The sequence below is a fragment of the Nerophis lumbriciformis genome, linkage group LG08 (assembly GCF_033978685.3).
Source record: "Nerophis lumbriciformis linkage group LG08, RoL_Nlum_v2.1, whole genome shotgun sequence".
Lineage (NCBI taxonomy): Eukaryota > Metazoa > Chordata > Actinopteri > Syngnathiformes > Syngnathidae > Nerophis > Nerophis lumbriciformis.
In genome coordinates, this window is record NC_084555.2 from 3,672,919 (window position 1) to 3,692,357 (window position 19,439).

General features: G+C 36.8%; 1 protein-coding gene across 1 annotated transcript in view; it reads right to left on the reverse strand.

The window, feature by feature from the left end:
- Positions 1–2,870: 2,870 nt before the first annotated feature.
- Positions 2,871–19,439, reverse strand: part of plb1 (phospholipase B1) — a 68,743-nt gene continuing 52,174 nt past the window's right edge. The window contains exons 34-40 of the mRNA XM_061968060.2: positions 16,969–17,034; positions 16,265–16,359; positions 14,895–14,976; positions 7,118–7,222; positions 6,932–7,027; positions 3,234–3,308; positions 2,871–3,152 (exon numbers count right to left, since the gene is read on the reverse strand). Of these exons, the coding sequence (XP_061824044.2) occupies positions 2,889–3,152; positions 3,234–3,308; positions 6,932–7,027; positions 7,118–7,222; positions 14,895–14,976; positions 16,265–16,359; positions 16,969–17,034 (783 nt within the window). The 3' untranslated portion in view covers positions 2,871–2,888. The remainder of the gene's footprint in view (positions 3,153–3,233; positions 3,309–6,931; positions 7,028–7,117; positions 7,223–14,894; positions 14,977–16,264; positions 16,360–16,968; positions 17,035–19,439) is intronic.

The window sequence follows — 19,439 nt, forward strand, 5'->3', positions numbered from 1 at the left end:
TGTGAATCATGCTGTATAATAGACAATTTATATTATTCACATGTGTTAATGCTGTTAAATATACTATTTATATTATTCACATGTGAATAATACTGTATAATAGACTGTATTTATATTATTCACATGTGAATAATGCTGTATAAGACTGTATTTATATTATTCACGTGTGAATAATGCTGTATAATAGACCGTATTTATATTATTCACATGTGCATAATGCTGTATAATAGACTGTATTTATATTTTTCACATGCGAATCATGCTGTATAATAGACAATTTATATTATTCACATGTGAATAATGCTGTTAAATAGACTATTTATATTATTCACATGTGAATAATGCTGTATAATAGACTGTATTTATATTATTCACATGTGAATAATGCTGTATAATAGACTGCATTTATATTATTCACATGTGAACAATGCTGTATAATAGACTTTATTTATATTATTCACATGTAAATAATGCTGTATAATAGACGGTATTTATATTATTCACATGTGAATAATGCTGTGTAATAGACCGTATTTACATTATTCACATGTGAATAATGCTGTATAATAGACTGTATTTATATTATTCACATGTGAATAATGCTGTATAATAGACTGTATTTTTATTATTCACATGTGAATAATGCTGTATAATAGACTGCATTTATATTATTCACACGTGAATAATACTGTATAATAGACTATTTATATTATTCACATGTGAATAATGCTGTATAATAGACTGTATTTATATTATTCACATGTGAATAATGCTGTATAATAGACCGTATTTATATTATTCACATGTGAGTAATGCTGTATAATAGACTGTATTTATATTATTCACATGTGAATAATGCTGTATAATAGACTGTATTTATATTATTCACATGTGAATAATGCTGTATAATAGACTGTATTTATATTATTCACATGTAAATAATGCTGTATAATAGACTGTATTTATAGCATTCACATGAGAATAATGCTGTATAATAGACTGTATTTATATTATTCACATGTGAATAATGCTGTATAATAGACTGTATTTATATTATTCACATGTAAATAATGCTGTATAATAGACTGTATTTATAGCATTCACATGAGAATAATGCTGTATAATAGACTGTATTTATATTATTCACATGTGAATAATGCTGTATAATAGACTGTATTTATATTATTCACATGCGAATCATGCTGTATAATAGACAATTTATATTATTCACATGTGAATAATGCTGTTAAATAGACTATTTATATTATTCACATGTGAATAATGCTGTATAATAGACTGTATTTATATTATTCACATGTGAATAATGCTGTATAACAGACTGTATTTATATTATTCACATGTGAATAATGCTGTATAATAGACTGTATTTATATTATTCACATGTGAATAATGCTGTATAATAGACTGTATTTTTATTATTCACATGTGAATAATGCTGTATAATAGACTGCATTTATATTATTCACACGTGAATAATACTGTATAATAGACTATTTATATTATTCACATGTGAATAATGCTGTATAATAGACTGTATTTATATTATTCACATGTGAATAATGCTGTATAATAGACCGTATTTATATTATTCACATGTGAGTAATGCTGTATAATAGACTGTATTTATATTATTCACATGTGAATAATGCTGTATAATAGACTGTATTTATATTATTCACATGTAAATAATGCTGTATAATAGACTGTATTTATAGCATTCACATGAGAATAATGCTGTATAATAGACTGTATTTATATTATTCACATGTGAATAATGCTGTATAATAGACCGTATTTATATTATTCACATGTAAATAATGCTGTATAATAGACTGTATTTATATTATTCACACGTGAATAATGCTGTATAATAGACTTTATTTATATTATTCACATGTAAATAATGCTGTATAATAGACTGTATTTATAGCATTCACATGAGAATAATGCTGTATAATAGACTGTATTTATATTATTCACATGTGAATAATGCTGTATAATAGACCGTATTTATATTATTCACATGTAAATAATGCTGTATAATAGACTGTATTTATAGCATTCACATGAGAATAATGCTGTATAATAGACTGTATTTATATTATTCACACGTGAATAATGCTGTATAATAGACCGTATTTATATTATTCACATGTAAATAATGCTGTATAATAGACTGTATTTATAGCATTCACATGAGAATAATGCTGTATAATAGTCTGTATTTATATTATTCACATGTGAATAATGCTGTATAATAGACTGTATTTATATTATTCACATGTGAATCATGCTGTATAATAGACAATTTATATTATTCACATGTGAATAATACTGTATAATAGACTGTATTTATATTATTCACATGTGAATAATGCTGTATAATAGACTGTATTTATATTATTCACATGTGAATCATGCTGTATAATAGACAATTTATATTATTCACATGTGAATAATGCTGTTAAATAGACTATTTATATTATAAAGCTGTATAATAGACTGTATTTATATCATTCACATGTGAATCATGCTGTTGAATAATGGGTGGTCAATTTAGTTGTTAGACCAGCTACAACACTTAAATAATTCTAATAAAATACTTTTTATTTTTATACATTTGAATAAAAAAATATGACAATGAAATTGGGTGATGCAGGATATTGTACTTGAATCTGACGACTCGGCATACCTGCACTATCTCCATGAGATCAAGTAAAAACAGCCACAGTAAATTCATGCGCCATTTTAAAGGGTGATCATTGTGATTGTAGTGTGGAGAGGTGACTTCCCATCGTGGGGGGGGGGGGGGGGGGGGGGTTCCATGTTTTAAAACAAGGCGCTCTTCATCTCCACTGTTCCATGTTTTAAAACAAGGCGCTCTTCATCTCCACTGTTGTCGCGTTCATCCTCATCTTGCTCCTCTTGGCCTTGCAAGCGAAGAGCAGCCAGGTGAGGCCCCAGCCCAGGAGGAGGCCGCAAACAGCCAACACTGCAGCCAGCCATAGCGGGACACCTTCAGGGCAAGTTGGTGGCGCGGCTGTGGTGGGCGTGCTGTGAGTTGGTGGCGATGTGGTGCTGGTGTCCACACTGGGCAAACTGTTGACCTTTGTGAAGATGTAAGGATGCTCCTGCAATACACGTCGCAGGTACATCAAGCACACCAGATAAACAAAAACAGTGTGGGGAACGGTGAGCTTGTGATTTCATACCTCTGTGGGACACTTGATTCTATTTCTGGCGTTTGTGAAAAGATTATACGTCTGCTTTTTCCCCACCGGCTCCAGCTGGAAAGAAAAACAACAACGCATATTTACGTTGCAGTGGAACCTCAAGTCGAAAACATGTAGAAATCCACCCAAAATACACATTTAAAGTAATGTTTTGATTTTCCCGAGCTTACAGCAGTCTTGGTCCGTCCATATGGGCAGCAGCGTTATTTAGTTGCAATACACTTTTCAACCACTTGTGGCAGTAATGAAAATACCAAACAAACACAAGAAGTCTGGAGCTAAAGCCATAGAGACGTTTCTTTACGCTAAAAAAAAATGACTAAAATGGTGAATTTGTTTTCTCATTCGCACTTTAGTTTAATTGGCAGTTTATTTAAGAAAGATACCGTAAATTACGGACTATAAGACGCTACCGTAGATGGTGAAATCCCTAAATACCTTGCAATAGCTCATTTAGAAATGTTGTTTTTAAACTGTTGGACAATTTGCTCACGCATTTGTTGACAAAGTGGTGACCCTCGCCCTATCCTTGTTTGTGAATGACTGAGCATTTCATGGAAGCCGCTTTTATACCCAATCATGGCACCCACCTGTTCCCAATTAGCCTGTTCACCTGTGGGATGTTCCACATAAGTGTTTGATGAGCATTCCTCAACACTCTGTCTTTTTTGCCACTTGTGCCAGCTTTTTTGAAACATGTTGCAGGCATCAAGTTCCAAATGAGCTAATATTTGCAAAAAAAACCAAAAGTTTTGCAGTTCGAACGTTAAGTATCTTGTCTTTGCAGTCTAAAATATTATAGTGGTTAACTTCTTTTTACACTTGTATGACAGTTACAATTAGGGATGGGTATTGTTCACATTTGAACCGATACGGTACAAATTTAAGGTACCTGGGAATTGATATCGGTACTCAACGGTACCATTTTTTGGTACTTGTTTGTTTTAATGAATATTTTCTTTGTTTCCGGAGGACACGACGTCCACAGTTTCCAAAAACAATTTGAAATGTGGACTCGTCAGACCACAGAACACTTTTCCACTTTGCATCAGTCCATATTAGATGAGGTCGGGCCCAGCGAAGCCAGCAGCGTTTCTGGGTGTTGTTGATAAATGGCTTTCGCTTTGCATAGTAGAGTTTTAACTTGTACTTACAGATGTAACGACAAATTATAGTTACTGACAGCGGTTTTCTGATGTGTTCCTGAGCCCATGTGGTGATAGCCAGCTTTTTTGAAACATGTTGCAGGCATCAAATTCCAAATTAGCTAATATTTGCAAAACATATTTCCAGTTCGAACGTTAAGTATCTTGTCTTTGCAGTCCAACATATTATAGTGGTTAACTTATTTTTACACTTGTATGACAGTTACAATTAGGGGTGGGTACTGTTCACATTTGAACCGATACGGTACCAAGTCAAGGTACCTGAGAATTGATACCGGGTACTCAATGGTACCAATTTTTGGTACTTTTGTGTGTTTTAATGAATATTGTTTTTGATGATAAAATCTCATATTTTAGTGCAACATTTAAAATAAGCTAATTATGAAAGCTAGTTTTGTTAGCGCTTTTCTGAGTCTCCTTTTCAAGTATGACATTAAGTTGCAATCCCAGTTGCAAGTCCGAGAAGTTAGGTGGCAGTAGTGTATAGTTTATGGTGTTTTGGCGAGTCAGTTCAGTCCTGGCTGAATCTAGTATTTTGTTGCGCCCTAAAAAGTGTTAATACTGTAAGTATTGTACTTATTATGCACCAGCTGTATGACTGTAACGTGCATCTCAGTTGTAGTTTTCTCAAAAATAATTTGGAGGTGTTGAAATCGCCATGTAAAATCGCTAATGCTAATAAGTAGCATGTCGGTACATGCCTGTACTGTTTTACATAGGCAAGAGCTTGACCCTGGAACTGATTAATTCCCTTTATGTTTTTCTTATGTGAAATTTGGAACAAGCTCAGAATGCATTCAACCCCTTAGAGCATGGGTGTCAAACTCTGGCCCGCGGGCCAAATTTTGCCCGCCGTGTAATTTCACTTCGCCCGTGAGGCGATATCAAATTAACACTAGAGCTGACCCGCCGATCATATTCAGCTGCGGTTCCGCGGTACACCACTAATTCTCATACTTGCCAAACCTCCCGGGAGACTCCCAAATTTCAGTGCCCCTCCCGAGAATTGTAACGTCCCCTTTTCGTCCAGTCCAAGAAGTGCTGGCCCAGATACGTAATATGTGCGGCTTTAACACGCACACAGAAGTGAATGCAACGCATACTTGATCTTCAGCGATACAGGTTACACTGAGGGTGACAGTATAAAAAACCTTTAACATTGTTAGAAATATGCGCCACACTGTGAATCCACACCAAAGAAGAATGACAATCACATTTTGGGAGAACATCCACACAGTAACACAACATAAACACAACATAACAAATACCCAGAACCCTTTGCAGCACTAACTCTTCCGGGACGCTACAAGGTGTGTGTGTGTGTGTGTGTGGGGGGGGGGGGGGGGGGTAGCTGGGGTGTATATTGTAGCGTCCCGGAAGAGTTAGAGCTGCAAGGGATTCTGGGTATTTGTTCTGTTGTGTTTATGTTGTGTTACGGTGCGGATGTTCTCTCGAAATGTGTTTGTCATTCTTGTTTGGTGTGGATTCACAGTGTGGCGTATATTTCTAACAATGTTAAAGTTGCTTAAACGGCCACTCTCAGTGTAAACAGTATCGCTGTTGATGAAGTATGCGTTGCATTTATGTGTGTGTGCGTACAGAAGCCGCTCATATCTCGTGATTGGGCGGGCACGTTGTTAGAAGGGATGTAAAGTGGACGTGACGTCAGCTCGTAGAGGACATTAAAAGCAGTGTCTGTAAAGCACGCCCCCAAGACTGCGGAATATGAGAAATAATGACTGATGAACACCTTGGTTCGATAATGAAGGTTGCCTCAGCTCAAAGCCTGAGCCCCGACATTAATGAACTAGCAACCAAAAAAGATGGCAGGTATCTGGCTTGGGCAGATTAGATCAGTGTGTTGCAAACTGAGCAGTTTAAAGTCCTGAATGGTTGGTTTATTCATTATTTTATTTTCAAATTTATTAGCCTGTGGAAAAAGTTAATGTTGATATTTACCTCAGAAGGCTGCAAATAGAAAAGAGGGATAAGTTGATTGGCAACACTAAATTGGCCCTAGTGTGTGAATGTGAGTGTGAATGTTGTCTGTCTATCTGTGTTGGCCGTGCGATGAGGTGGCGACTTGTCCAGGGTGTACCCCGCCTTCCGCCCGATTGTAGCTGAGATAGGCTCCAGCGACCCCCGCGACCCCAAAGGGAATAAGCGGTAGAAAATGGATGGATGGGCATTCAATTTTTATTTAAATTGTATTTGATATGCCATTGATGTTTTTTAATTTTTATTATTATTATTTGAAACTCGATTTTGCATGTCACTATAAAGTTATATAAGCCTTGCTTGTTCAATATTTAATGCAAAACTTGTTTGGGTCCCTATTAAAAAGGTTAATTTGTTCAACCTTGGCCCGCGGCTTTGTTCAGTTTTACATTTTGGCCCACTCTGTATTTGAGTTTGACACCCCCGCCTTAGAGGTTATTTCCACGTTTTGAGGTGAGGCTGCAGGACGACCGCGTCCTTCCCCAGCGCTCCGACTCGTCCATCCTCGCTCACCATATTATTCCACATGGCCACGGCCATGTCGGCGTGCCCCCTCTCGCTGAAGTGGAAACAGTCCACAGAGAAGTAGGTGACGTCAGGTCTGCCATCCTGGAGATGAGAGAACACGCTATTGTGTGAATGGTTGGCTTCACTTCTAAATAGGAGTGTGTGTGTGTGTGTGTGTGTGTGTTCGCTTACAGCGTTCAAAGGAATGATAGAGTTTTTAAAAAAGGGCTGCACCACCACGGCAAAATCCTCCCTGTTGTCATAGCGACTGCTTGAGGCCAAATTCTCCGTCTCCATCTGGAAGAGACCACAAATTAACCAGAATTGTGGACTGACTCTTCATGTTGTTTTTATGACTAAAAAGTGCCTGTTTATGTCACTTGAGTTTGAGTTTGAGTTTGAGTTTATTTCGAACATACAAGTATACAACATGATACATCACAATCTCCAGTTTCTCTTTTCAACATGTTCGAAAAGGAGTAGAAAGAAGCAAAGCTTATTTAATCCTACCCCTTTTCTTTTACATGACAGTTGCTAAAACTTTTGTTCACTTCCTGTTCTCAATTTATTCACAATATACTCCATAAGTAATCACAATAAAATAAGTAAATAAATAATAATTGGTGAAGTAAGTTACATTTCATATGTTGAGATAAGTAAGATTATTTTGTGAGTGAAAGAATGAAAGAATGGATGAGTTAAATAAATTCAGAATGTTTATCATGGTTCTTCTTCTTTGTACTTTGTAAACACTTTAAGTTTGAAGAGTTTCTTGAAGTGGATCATATTAGTACATTGTTTGATTGCTTTGCTTAATCCATTCCATAATTTAATTCCACATACTGATATACTGAAGGTCTTAAGTGTTGTACGTGCATACAAATGTTTTAAATTACTTTTCTCTCTAAGATTATATTTCTCCTCTTTTTTTGAGAAGAATTGTTGTATATTCTTGGGTAGCAGGTTATAGTTTGCTTTGTGTATCATTTTAGCTGTTTGCAAATTCACTATGTCGTAGAATTTCAGAATCTTTGATTCAATAAATAAAGGATTTGTGTGTTCTCTATATCCAACATTATGTATTATTCTAACTGATCTTTTTTGTAACACCGTTAATGAATGAAGTGTACTTTTGTAATTATTTCCCCATATTTCTGCACAATAACTCAGATATGGTAACACTAGTGAGCAGTAGAGAATATGAAGTGATTTTTTGTCTAGAACATGTTTTGCTTTATTCATTATTGACGTGTTTCTTGCTACTTTATGTTGTATATTTTTTACGTGAGATTTCCAGTTCAATTTGTCATCAATCATTATACCTAGAAATTTGGTTTCATTTACTCTTTCAATTTCTATTCCGTCTATTTGTATTTGTGTTTGACTTTCTCTTCTACTGTTACCAAATAGCATTATTTTAGTTTTACTGAGATTCAACGATAGTCTGTTTTTGTCAAACCATCTTTTTAATTTGTTAATTTCTTCTGTTATTATTTGTAGTATCTTCTGTGTGTTCTCTCCTGAACAAAACGCTGTTGTATCATCCGCAAATAATACTAACTTTAAATCTTTTGTAACTTTACAAATGTCATTTATATATAGATTGAATAATTGAGGTCCTAGTATTGATCCCTGAGGTACACCACAGGATATATTTAGCGTTGTAGAGGTGTGTTCGCCTACCTTCACGTATTGTTTCCTGTTCATTAGATAACTTCTTATCCAGTTTAAGACTAACCCTCTGATGCCATATCGTTCTAGTTTTTTGATTAAAATATTGTGATTAATTGTGTCAAATGCTTTAGTTAGATCCATAAAAACTGCTGCCGCACATTTTTTATTATCTATAGCATTGGTAATTTCTTCTGTAATTTCAATTAAAGCCATCGAAGTTGAAACATTAGCTCTGTATCCATATTGATTTTCTTCGAGTATTCTATTTTTATTTATGAAACTCTCTAATCTGTTATTGAACAGTTTTTCAATGATTTTAGAAAATTGTGGAAGTAAGGAAACAGGTCTATAGTTTGTGTCCACAAAAAAGTTATTTGAGAGCTATAAGGGCTATTTCTTTACAAAACAAAAATAGTCTGATAATGTTGTAGAATTGTTAACTTCTTCATTATCGCTCAGCAGCGTGAAACATAACTTCTCCCTTGTCACACAGCATTGAAAATGTGAACAGTTACTTCCTGTACAATGCAAAGTAAGCTTCAAAATATAAGCATAGCATATTTGTATTTTTAAATTGTTTTAATGTTTGCGACCGGAAGAAATGCTTTTTACAGCAGCTACTACTAGGGAACCTACTCAGTGGCCTAGTGGTTAGAGTGTCCGCCCTGAGATCGGTAGGTTGTGAGTTCAAACCCCGGTGGTTGACATTTACAGATGGGGTAAAATAAAATAAAATGTTTACAGACAGTGTGAAAGGGAGTGCGGCTTCTATCTCAGAAGGTAAAAAATAGCCAGGTCAGTGATTTGTATACCCAAAAATGACATGAAAATGTCAAATTTTAGATCTTGTGTGGAATAAAGTAGTAGTAAAATAGGGCTAGTGTCTTTCTATACAAACAAATAAATGTTTACAGATAGAGGAACATAGCCAGGTCAGTGCTTTTTCATACAAAAAATGACATGAAAAATGTCCGCTTTTCCAAACGGTGTGAAACAGCCATGTCAGAGCCTTTCTTATACAAAAAAGTAACAAGGATAAAACTCTAACAGCCAGTGAGAAAGGGGCTGCAGATTCTACTTCAGAAGGCAGAAAATAGGGTTGGTGATTTTATACCCAAAAAATTACATGAAAAATGTTAACTTTTACAAATAGCATGAAATTGAGTCAGGGCCTTTTCATACAAAAAAAAAATCAATGTTTACATATAGTGTAAAATAGCCATCAGTGCCTTTTATACAAAAAAGTACCAAGAAAAAAAGGTGGTGTTTACAAAGAGTGTGAAATAGTGCAAAAGTCAGTGCTTTTTCACAAATAAAATAAAAATTACGTTAAAAATTACAACTTTTAAAGATGAAACAGTCAGTGCCTTTTTATACAAAAAAGTAACAAGCAAAAAACTTTTACACTCAGAGGGCTGAGAATGTTATGTCAACTTTTACAGATACAGTAGTGTAAAATAGCCTTTTTGTACAAAAAAAGGACAATGAAAAGAAGTCTATGTTTATAGATAATGTGAAATAGCAGGTCAGTGCCTTTTATACAAAAAAGAAAAAGAAAAAAGTTGACATTTACAGATGGGGTAAAATAAAATAAAATGTTTACAGACAGTGTGAAAGGGAGTGCGGCTTCTATCTCAGAAGGTAAAAAATAGCCAGGTCAGTGATTTGTATACCCAAAAATGACATGAAAATGTCAAATTTTAGATCTTGTGTGGAATAAAGTAGTAGTAAAATAGGGCTAGTGTCTTTCTATACAAACAAATAAATGTTTACAGATAGAGGAACATAGCCAGGTCAGTGCTTTTTCATACAAAAAATGACATGAAAAATGTCCGCTTTTCCAAACGGTGTGAAACAGCCGTGTCAGAGCCTTTCTTATACAAAAAAGTAACAAGGATAAAACTCTAACAGCCAGTGAGAAAGGGGCTGCAGATTCTACTTCAGAAGGCAGAAAATAGGGTTGGTGATTTTATACCCAAAAAATTACATGAAAAATGTTAACTTTTACAAATAGCATGAAATTGAGTCAGGGCCTTTTCATACAAAAAAAATATCAATGTTTACATATAGTGTAAAATAGCCATCAGTGCCTTTTATACAAAAAAGTACCAAGAAAAAAAGGTGGTGTTTACAAAGAGTGTGAAATAGTGCAAAAGTCAGTGCTTTTTCACAAATAAACTAAAAATTACGTTAAAAATTACAACTTTTAAAGATGAAACAGTCAGTGCCTTTTTATACAAAAAAGTAACAAGCAAAAAACTTTTACACTCAGAGGGCTGAGAATGTTATGTCAACTTTTATAGATACAGTACTGTAAAATAGCCTTTTTGTACAAAAAAAGACCATGAAAAGAAGTCTATGTTTATAGATAGTGTGAAATAGCAGATCAGTGCCTTTTATACAAAAAAGTAACAAGAAAAAAGTTGACATTTACAGATGGTATAAAATTAAAAAAAATGTTTACAGACAGTGTGAAAGGGAATGCGGCTTCTATCTCAGAAGGTAAAAAATAGCCAGGTCAGTGATTTGTATACAAAAAAAAATTACATAAAAATGTCAAATTTTAGATCTAGTGTGAAATAAAGTAGTCGTAAAATAGGGCCAGTGCCTTTTTATACAAAAAAAAAAATGTTTACAGATAGAGGAACATAGCCAGGTCAGTGCTTTTTCATACAAAAAATGACATGAAAAATGTTCGCTTTTCCAAACGGTGTGAAACAGCCGTGTCAGTGCCTTTCTTATACAAAAAAGTAACAAGGATAAAACTACTCAGTGGCCTAGTGGTTAGAGTGTCCGCCCTGAGATCGGTAGGTTGGGAGTTCAAATCCCGGCCGAGTCATACCAAAGACTATAAAAATGGGACCCATTACCTCCCTTCTTGGCACTCAGCATCAAGGCTTGGAATTGGGGGTTAAATCACCAAATATGATTCCCGGGCGCGGCCACCGCTGCTGCCCACTGCTCCCCTCACCTCCCAGGGGGTGATCAAGGGTGATGGGTCAAATGCAGAGAATAATCTCACCACACCTAGTGTGTGTGTGACAATCATTGGTACTTTAACTTTAACTTTAACTTTATTGTAATAATAACTAGATGAGGCAATTCCTGAAGGAATTGCGTGTGAATGCGCCAATGCTAAAGTCGAACTGAAATCCTTTTTTTTTTTTTTTTTTAGAATTGTTGAAGTAGAGCACACAATTCCTGAACAAGCTGAATATTTTGAAGTTGGAACAGTTTGAATCAGATGAAAAATGTGGTAAAATTGTGGAACTTTGAAGAATGTCCCATTGATTTCAATGGGAATTTCAGGAAAAGCGGGAATTTTTATTAAAATGGTAAAAAAAAATGGTCTAAAATGAATTGAAATGGTTGGTGTTGGAATTTTTCAAATCGGTCGAGAAATGTTGAAGTAGTAACATGGTAAATGGGTTAATCAGTGGTCCCCAACCACCGGGCTGCGGACCAATTGGTACCGGGCCGCACAAGAAATTGTATTTTATTTTTTTGTTATTTTATTTTTATTTTTTTATTGAATCAACATAAAAACACAATATATACATTATATATCAATGTATATCAATACAGTCTGCAGGGATACAGTCCGTAAGCACACATGATTGTATTTCTTTATAAAAAAAAAAAAATGATAAAAATAATCAATCAATCAATCAATGTTTATTTATATAGCCCTAAATCACAAGTGTCTCAAAGGGCTGCACAAGCCACAACGACATCCTCGGTACAAAGCCCACATACGGGCAAGGAAAAACTCACCCCAGTGGGACGTCGATGTGAATGACTATGAGAAACCTTGGAGAGGACCGCATATGTGGGTAACCCCCCCCCTCTAGGGGAGACCGAAAGCAATGGATGTCGAGTGGGTCTGACATAATATTGCGAGAGTCCAGTCCATAGTGGATCCAACATAATAGTAAGAGTCCAGTCCATAGTGGGGCCAGCAGGACACCATCCCGAGCGGAGACGGGTCAGCAGCGCAGAGATGTTCCCAGCCGATGCACAGGCGAGCGGTCCACCCCGGGTCCCGACTCTGGACAGCCAGCACTTCATCCATGGCCACCGGACCTGTGCCCCCCCCCCTCAAGGAAAAGGGGAGCAGAGGAGAAAAGAAAAGAAACGGCAGATCAACTGGTCTAACAGGGGGGCTATTTAAAGGCTAGAGTATACAAATGAGTTTTAAGATGGGACTTAAATGCTTCTACTGAGGTAGCATCTCTAATTGTTACCGGGAGGGCATTCCATAGTACTGGAGCCCGAATAGAAAACGCTCTATAGCCCGCAGACTTTTTTTGGGCTCTGGGAATCACTAATAAGCCGGAGTTCTTTGAACGCAGATTTCTTGCCGGGACATATGGTACAATGCAATCGACAAGATAGGACGGAGCTAGACCGTGTAGTATTTTATACGTAAGTAGTAAAACCTTAAAGTCACATCTTAAGTGCACAGGAAGCCAGTGCAGGTGAGCCAGTATAGGCGTAATATGATCAAACTTTCTTGTTCTTGTCAAAAGTCTAGCAGCCGCATTTTGTACCAATTGTAATCTTTTAATGCTAGACATAGGGAGACCCGAAAATAATACGTTACAGTAGTCGAGACGAGACGTAACGAACGCATGAATAATGATCTCAGCGTCGCTAGTGGATAAAATAGAACGAATTTTAGCGATATTACGGAGATGAAAGAAGGCCGTTTTAGTAACACTCTTAATGTGTGACTCAAAGGAGAGAGTTGGGTCGAAGATAATACCCAGATTCTTTACTGATTCGCCTTGTGTAATTGTTTGGTTGTCAAATGTTAAGGTGGTATTATTAAATAAATGTCGGTGTTTAGCAGGACCGATAATCAGCATTTCCGTTTTCTTGGCGTTGAGTTAGTTAAAATAAACCCCCCACCGTCCGGTCCGCGGGACAAATTTTCAAGCGTTGACTGGTCCGCAGCTACAAAAAGGTTGGGGACCACTGGGTTAAATGATAAATGGGTTATACTTGTATAGCGCTTTTCTACCTTTTTAAGGAACTCAAAGCACATTGACACTATTTCCACATTCACCCATTCACACACAAATTCACACACTGATGGCGGGAGCTGCCATGCAAGGTCCTAACCACGACCCATCAGGAGCAAGGGTGAAGTGTCTTGCTCAAGGACACAACGGACGTGACGAGATTGGTAGAAGGTGGGGATCGAACCAGGAACCCTCAGGTTGCTGGCACGGCCACGCTCCCAACCGCGCCACGCCGTCCCATATTTTGAAGTTGGAACAGTTTGAATCAGATTAAAAATGTGGGAATTGTGGAACTTTGTCCCATTGATTTAAATGGGAATTTCCCCAAAATTTGGGAATTTGTTTTTAAATGGTAAAAAACTTGAATGGTCTAAAATGAGTTGAAATGGTTGGTGTTGAATTTTTTCTAATCCGTCGAGAAATGTTGAAGTAGTTACATGTTGGATTGAGAAATGCCATCCATCCAGAAAATGGATGGCATTTCGCAATTCAACATGTTACTACTTCTTTTTAAAATGGTATTACGGAATTCCTGGTATTTCGGGGAAAACGGGGAATTTTTCCAGTTAAAAAAAATACTTCGTTTTTTGTCCTAATTAAGAGGAATGTTTTGACGGTGGAACGGTTGAAGTGGGTTGAAAAATGTGGGAGACGTAGTCGCCAGAAAAAAGGGTGAAAATAGGGCTTTGGAAAACTAGGAATTCTGGAAAATCCTATACTTTTTTTGAACTTGGAAAAAGGGTAGTTTGAATTTCCAGGATGGTGGATTGTGTTGACGGGGGAATGGTTTGAATAGGTATAAAAATGTGTAAATGGTGTAAATGTGAAAAATGGCCAATTCATTTTGAATGGTAAAAATGTCCCGGAATACCTGAAAGTCTGGGAATTTATGGAATTTGTCCAGGGAGATCCCGCAATTCCCAAATAGGCTGAACAGTTTGAAGTAGGAACGGTTTGAATTGGGGGAAAAATGTGGACGGGAGAGCGCAAAATCTGAAGATGAAGAAGAAGTTGTTGAATAATAATAAATAGATGAATTTTGGTGTAGAAAACCATATGTGTGCATGCTTTGGAGCATTCACCCAATTAGGGATGGGTACCGTTCACAATTGAACCGATACGGTACCACCTGGCAGAAGTAGTAGTTTCCCATGACAGTGTGCCCCCCCTGCAAGAAATTGAAAATGGCACCGTCCTCCTGTCTTTTGTCCATACGGGTGGACAAAAATAAAATGAATCAAAATGGATTTTTACACGTGAAGCTATCTCACCTGCACTTCTCGATTGATCCTCTTGACTTCATGCAGCTCCAGAGAGTCGTCACTGGGCAGCATAAAGCACGGACAACCCAATCTGAAGGTGTAAAAAAAAAATTATTTAAAATATTTTAACCCTGACATATAATGAAAATTCCTGGATATAACAATAAACAGTAACACTTTAGTATGGGGAACACATATTCACCATTAATTAGTTCATACTTGCCAACCTTGAGACCTCTGATTTCGGGAGGTGGGGGGTGAAGGCGTGGTCGGGGGTGGGGCGGGGCGTGGTTGGGGGCGTGGTTAAGAGGGGAGGAGTATATTGAAAGCTAGAATTCACCAAGTCAAGTAATTCATACATATATATATATATATATATATATATATATATATATATATATATATATATATATATATATATATATATATATATATATATATCCTGAAAATATGCAAACAAAACTGTGTTTAGATAATTGATACTTCAAACTTGCATAAATAAATATTAAGGAATATAACATTACTTGGCTTCTGAGAGCTTCAAAATGTAATGAATAAAATGCTAAAGTTGTTGATAAACAAGTAATTAGTTTAATAATTAAATATGGTCATTTTAAATGAATTATTATGATCATTTAAAATTAATTATTTCAAATATGTTTATTTTATTGTATAATTCTATGGCTGTATGTAATAAGGAGTCAGAAAAAATACAAATAAAAATATAATTAATTTTGATGTTTTTAGAAAAATATAGTAAAAATGTATTTATTTATTTATTTTTTAATTAATTAATAAATATATTTATTTTTAGGTAAGATAAACATAATAATACAATTTATCTCTTGTCTGGATGATTTAGTTCTTGTTACCCTGTTGTCCTCCCGTCGTGAAAAAAGGCTGTCCTCACTCAGGTTCGCATGGAGCTGGGGAGGGGGCGTGGCCTCCAGCTCCGGCTGAAAATCGGGAGATTTTCGGGAGAATATTTGTCCCGGGAGGTTTTCGGGAGAGGCGCTGAATTTCGTGAGTCTCCCGGAAAATTCGGGAGGGTTGGCAAGTATGAATTAGTTGCTTGTTAACATGCAAATTAGTAACATATTGGCTCTTAATTAGTCATTATTAAGTACTTATTAATGCCTTATTCTGCATGACCTTATTATACAACCAGTAAGCCATTAACTAAGAGTCTTCCCTCAATAACATCAGAATTATTGCTTATTGGTAACCCTTATCTGTTCCCCTAGTGTCCAACTAACTCTAAATTAAGTCTTTGTTACTTTAATAAGCAACTAATTAATGGTGAATATGTTCCCCATACTAAAGTGTTTCTATGTTTTTTTTATTATTATTATGCTCCAGGCAATAAACAATCAACACACTGTTGTAACACGTTGCACCCGAGGCTATCCTTCTTCACCCTACGCAGGCCGTCAATCTGCAGAATCTCCAGAATGTTGACGATGGTCCTGGGAACCTACAGATAGAATGTACGCATGGACACATGAATACATTCACACACATGAATAGATTATAAAACTAGAATAAATGGTGATCTTGGACTGCTAATACAGTAGCCATGAATTGATTAACGTGGACCCCGACTTAAACAAGTTGAAAAACGTATTCGGGTGTTACCATTTAGTGGTCAATTGTACGGAATATGTACTGTACTGTGCAATCTACTAATACAAGTTTCAATCAATCAATCAATCAATAGAAAGGGGATTCATTTAGCCCCATTCGTAGCGGTTTACCTGACACATGAAACGTGACGAATTGCCCTATCCACTTTATCCGCCGGATGGCTGTAGAGTGTTGAATATCTTAAAATGTGTGTTGTGGCAATTTGACCACAGAATCAGTTGCTATGTGGAGTGGCGCTTAGCGTCATTTTCAGCAGACTACATTGCAAGACGATTAACCCCCCCACTCTTCCTCTCACGCGAGATCCCCCCAGGAATGTAAAAACAATGACAGCATACCAAAGCAAATAATACACCAGTTCAGCACAGTTGGTACACGTATGGAAGTGAGCTGTTCCTCGTGTATTGACAAATACAGTTCTTTTTGTGGATGAGCTCACCTCTTTGTAGAGCATATCCAAACTCATCATCAAGTGGTAGCTGAAGTTCTTAGGTGACAAGGACGCCTGCGAGAGGTAGAAAAAAACCCGTCAGTAACGGTGGCAATACTGGAATACTCGCTGTTCTGCGAGATTTTGCAGAACAGCCAACAAAGCGTCATGTATGCACCCTTTCACGCTGCTCTGGTGCTACCTACGGAGCCGCAATATTGTCCGGGTCAACACCCGTTTCTGCCTCAATGCCTTTCATACAGAACAGTGACCAAAAACATTCTATCCCACAATAGACTGATACTGTACGTCTGCTGTGACTAAAATGTTCAACGCAATTATCAATAAAAGTGATACTAAGTTGTTTTGGCGGCTCTTTAGCGCCGCCCTAGTGGCTCCCTGGACCTTTTTCAGAGATGTGTGAAAATGGAAAAAGAAAAAATGTTTTTTAATATATTTTCTGTCGGAGAACAAACATGAAACAAACCTTCCTAATTGTTAGAAATCCCACTGTTTACATTATACATGCTTCACTGATGAGAGTATTTGGCAAGCACCGTTTTGTCCAACTAATTTCAGCGATCCTTGAACTCATCGTAGTTTGTTTACATGTACAACTTTCTCCGATGCTGCCACAGATAGACGTGTTTTATGCCACTCCTTCATTTTGTTCACCAAACGTTTTATGCTGTGCCTGAATGCACAAAGGTGAGCTTTGTTGATTTTATTGATTTGCTTGAGTGCTTATCAGGCATATTTGGTCAATCCATGACTGCAAGCTAATCAATGCTAACATGATATTTAGGCTAGCTGTTTGTACATATTGCATCACTATGCCTCGTTTGTAGGTATATTTTACAAACCCCGTTTCCATATGAGTTGGGAAATTGTGTTAGATGTAAATATAAACGGAATACAATGATTTGCAATTCATTTTCAACCCATATTCAGTTGAATATGCTACAAAGACAACATATTTGATGTTCAAATTGATAAATATATATTTTTTGCAAATAATCATTAACTTTATAATTTGATGCCAGCAACACGTGACAAAGAAGTTGGGAAAGGTGGCAATAAATACTGATAAAGTTGAGGAATGCTCATCAAAGACTTATTTGGAACATCCCACAGGTGAACAGGCAAATTGGGAACAGGTGGGTGCCATGATTGGGTACGAAACTAGATTCCATGAAATGCTCAGTCATTCACAAACAAGGATGGGGCGAGGGTCACCACTTTGTCAACAAATGCGTGAGCAAATTGTTGAACAGTTTAAGAAAAACCTTTCTCAACCAGCTATTGCAAGGAATTTAGGGATTTCACCATCTATGGTCCGTAATATCATCAAAGGGTTCAGAGAATCTGGAGAAATCACTGCACGTAAGCAGCTAAGCCCGTGACCTTCTATCCCTCAGGCTGTACTGCACCAACAAGCGAGATCAGTGTGTAAAGGATATCACCACATGGGCTCAGGAACACTTCAGAAACCCACTGTCAGTAACTACAGTTGGTCGCTACATCTGTAAGTGCAAGTTAAAACTCTCCTATGCAAGGCGAAAACCATTCATCAACAACACCCAGAAACGCCGTCGGCTTCGCTGGGCCTGAGCTCATCTAAGATGGACTGATACAAAGTGGAAAAGTGTTCTGTGGTCTGACGAGTCCACATTTCAAATTGTTTTTGGAAACTGTGGACGTCGTGTCCTCCGGACCAAAGAGGAAAAGAACCATCCGGATTGTTATAGGCGCAAAGTTGAAAAGGCAGCATCTGTGATGGTATGGGGGTGTATTAGTGCCCAAGACATGGGTAACTTACATATCTGTGAAGGCGCTATTAATGCTGAAAGGTACATACAGGTTTTGGAGCAACATATGTCGCCATCCAAGCAACGTTACCATGGACGCCCCTGCTTATTTCAGCAAGACAATGCTAAGCCACGTGTTACATCAACGTAGCTTCATAGTAAAAGAGTGCGGGTACTAGACTGGCCTGCCTGTAGTCCAGACCTGTCTCCCATTGAAAATGTGTGGCGCATTATGAAGCCTAAAATACCACAACGGAGACCCCCGGACTGTTGAACAACTTAAGCTGTACATCAAGCAAGAATGGAAAAGGAAAGGCCATGTAACACAGTGGTGAACATGCCCTTTCCCAACTACTTTGGCACGTGTTGCAGCCATGAAATTCTAAGTTAATTATTATTTGCAAAAACAAAAATAAAGTTTATGAGTTTGATCATCAAATATTGTGTCTTTGTAGTGCATTCAACTGAATAAAGGTTGAAAATGATTTGCAAATCATTGTATTCCGTTTTATATTTACATCTAACACAATTTCCCAACTCATATGGAAACAGGGTTTGTAGCTCATTTAATTTCCTCTACTTATGTCCTCTGTGTATTTAATTTATATTTGCATGTCTCATGACACATTATCTGTATGTAATACTGGCTGCATTTCTCAGAGTCGTTTGTGT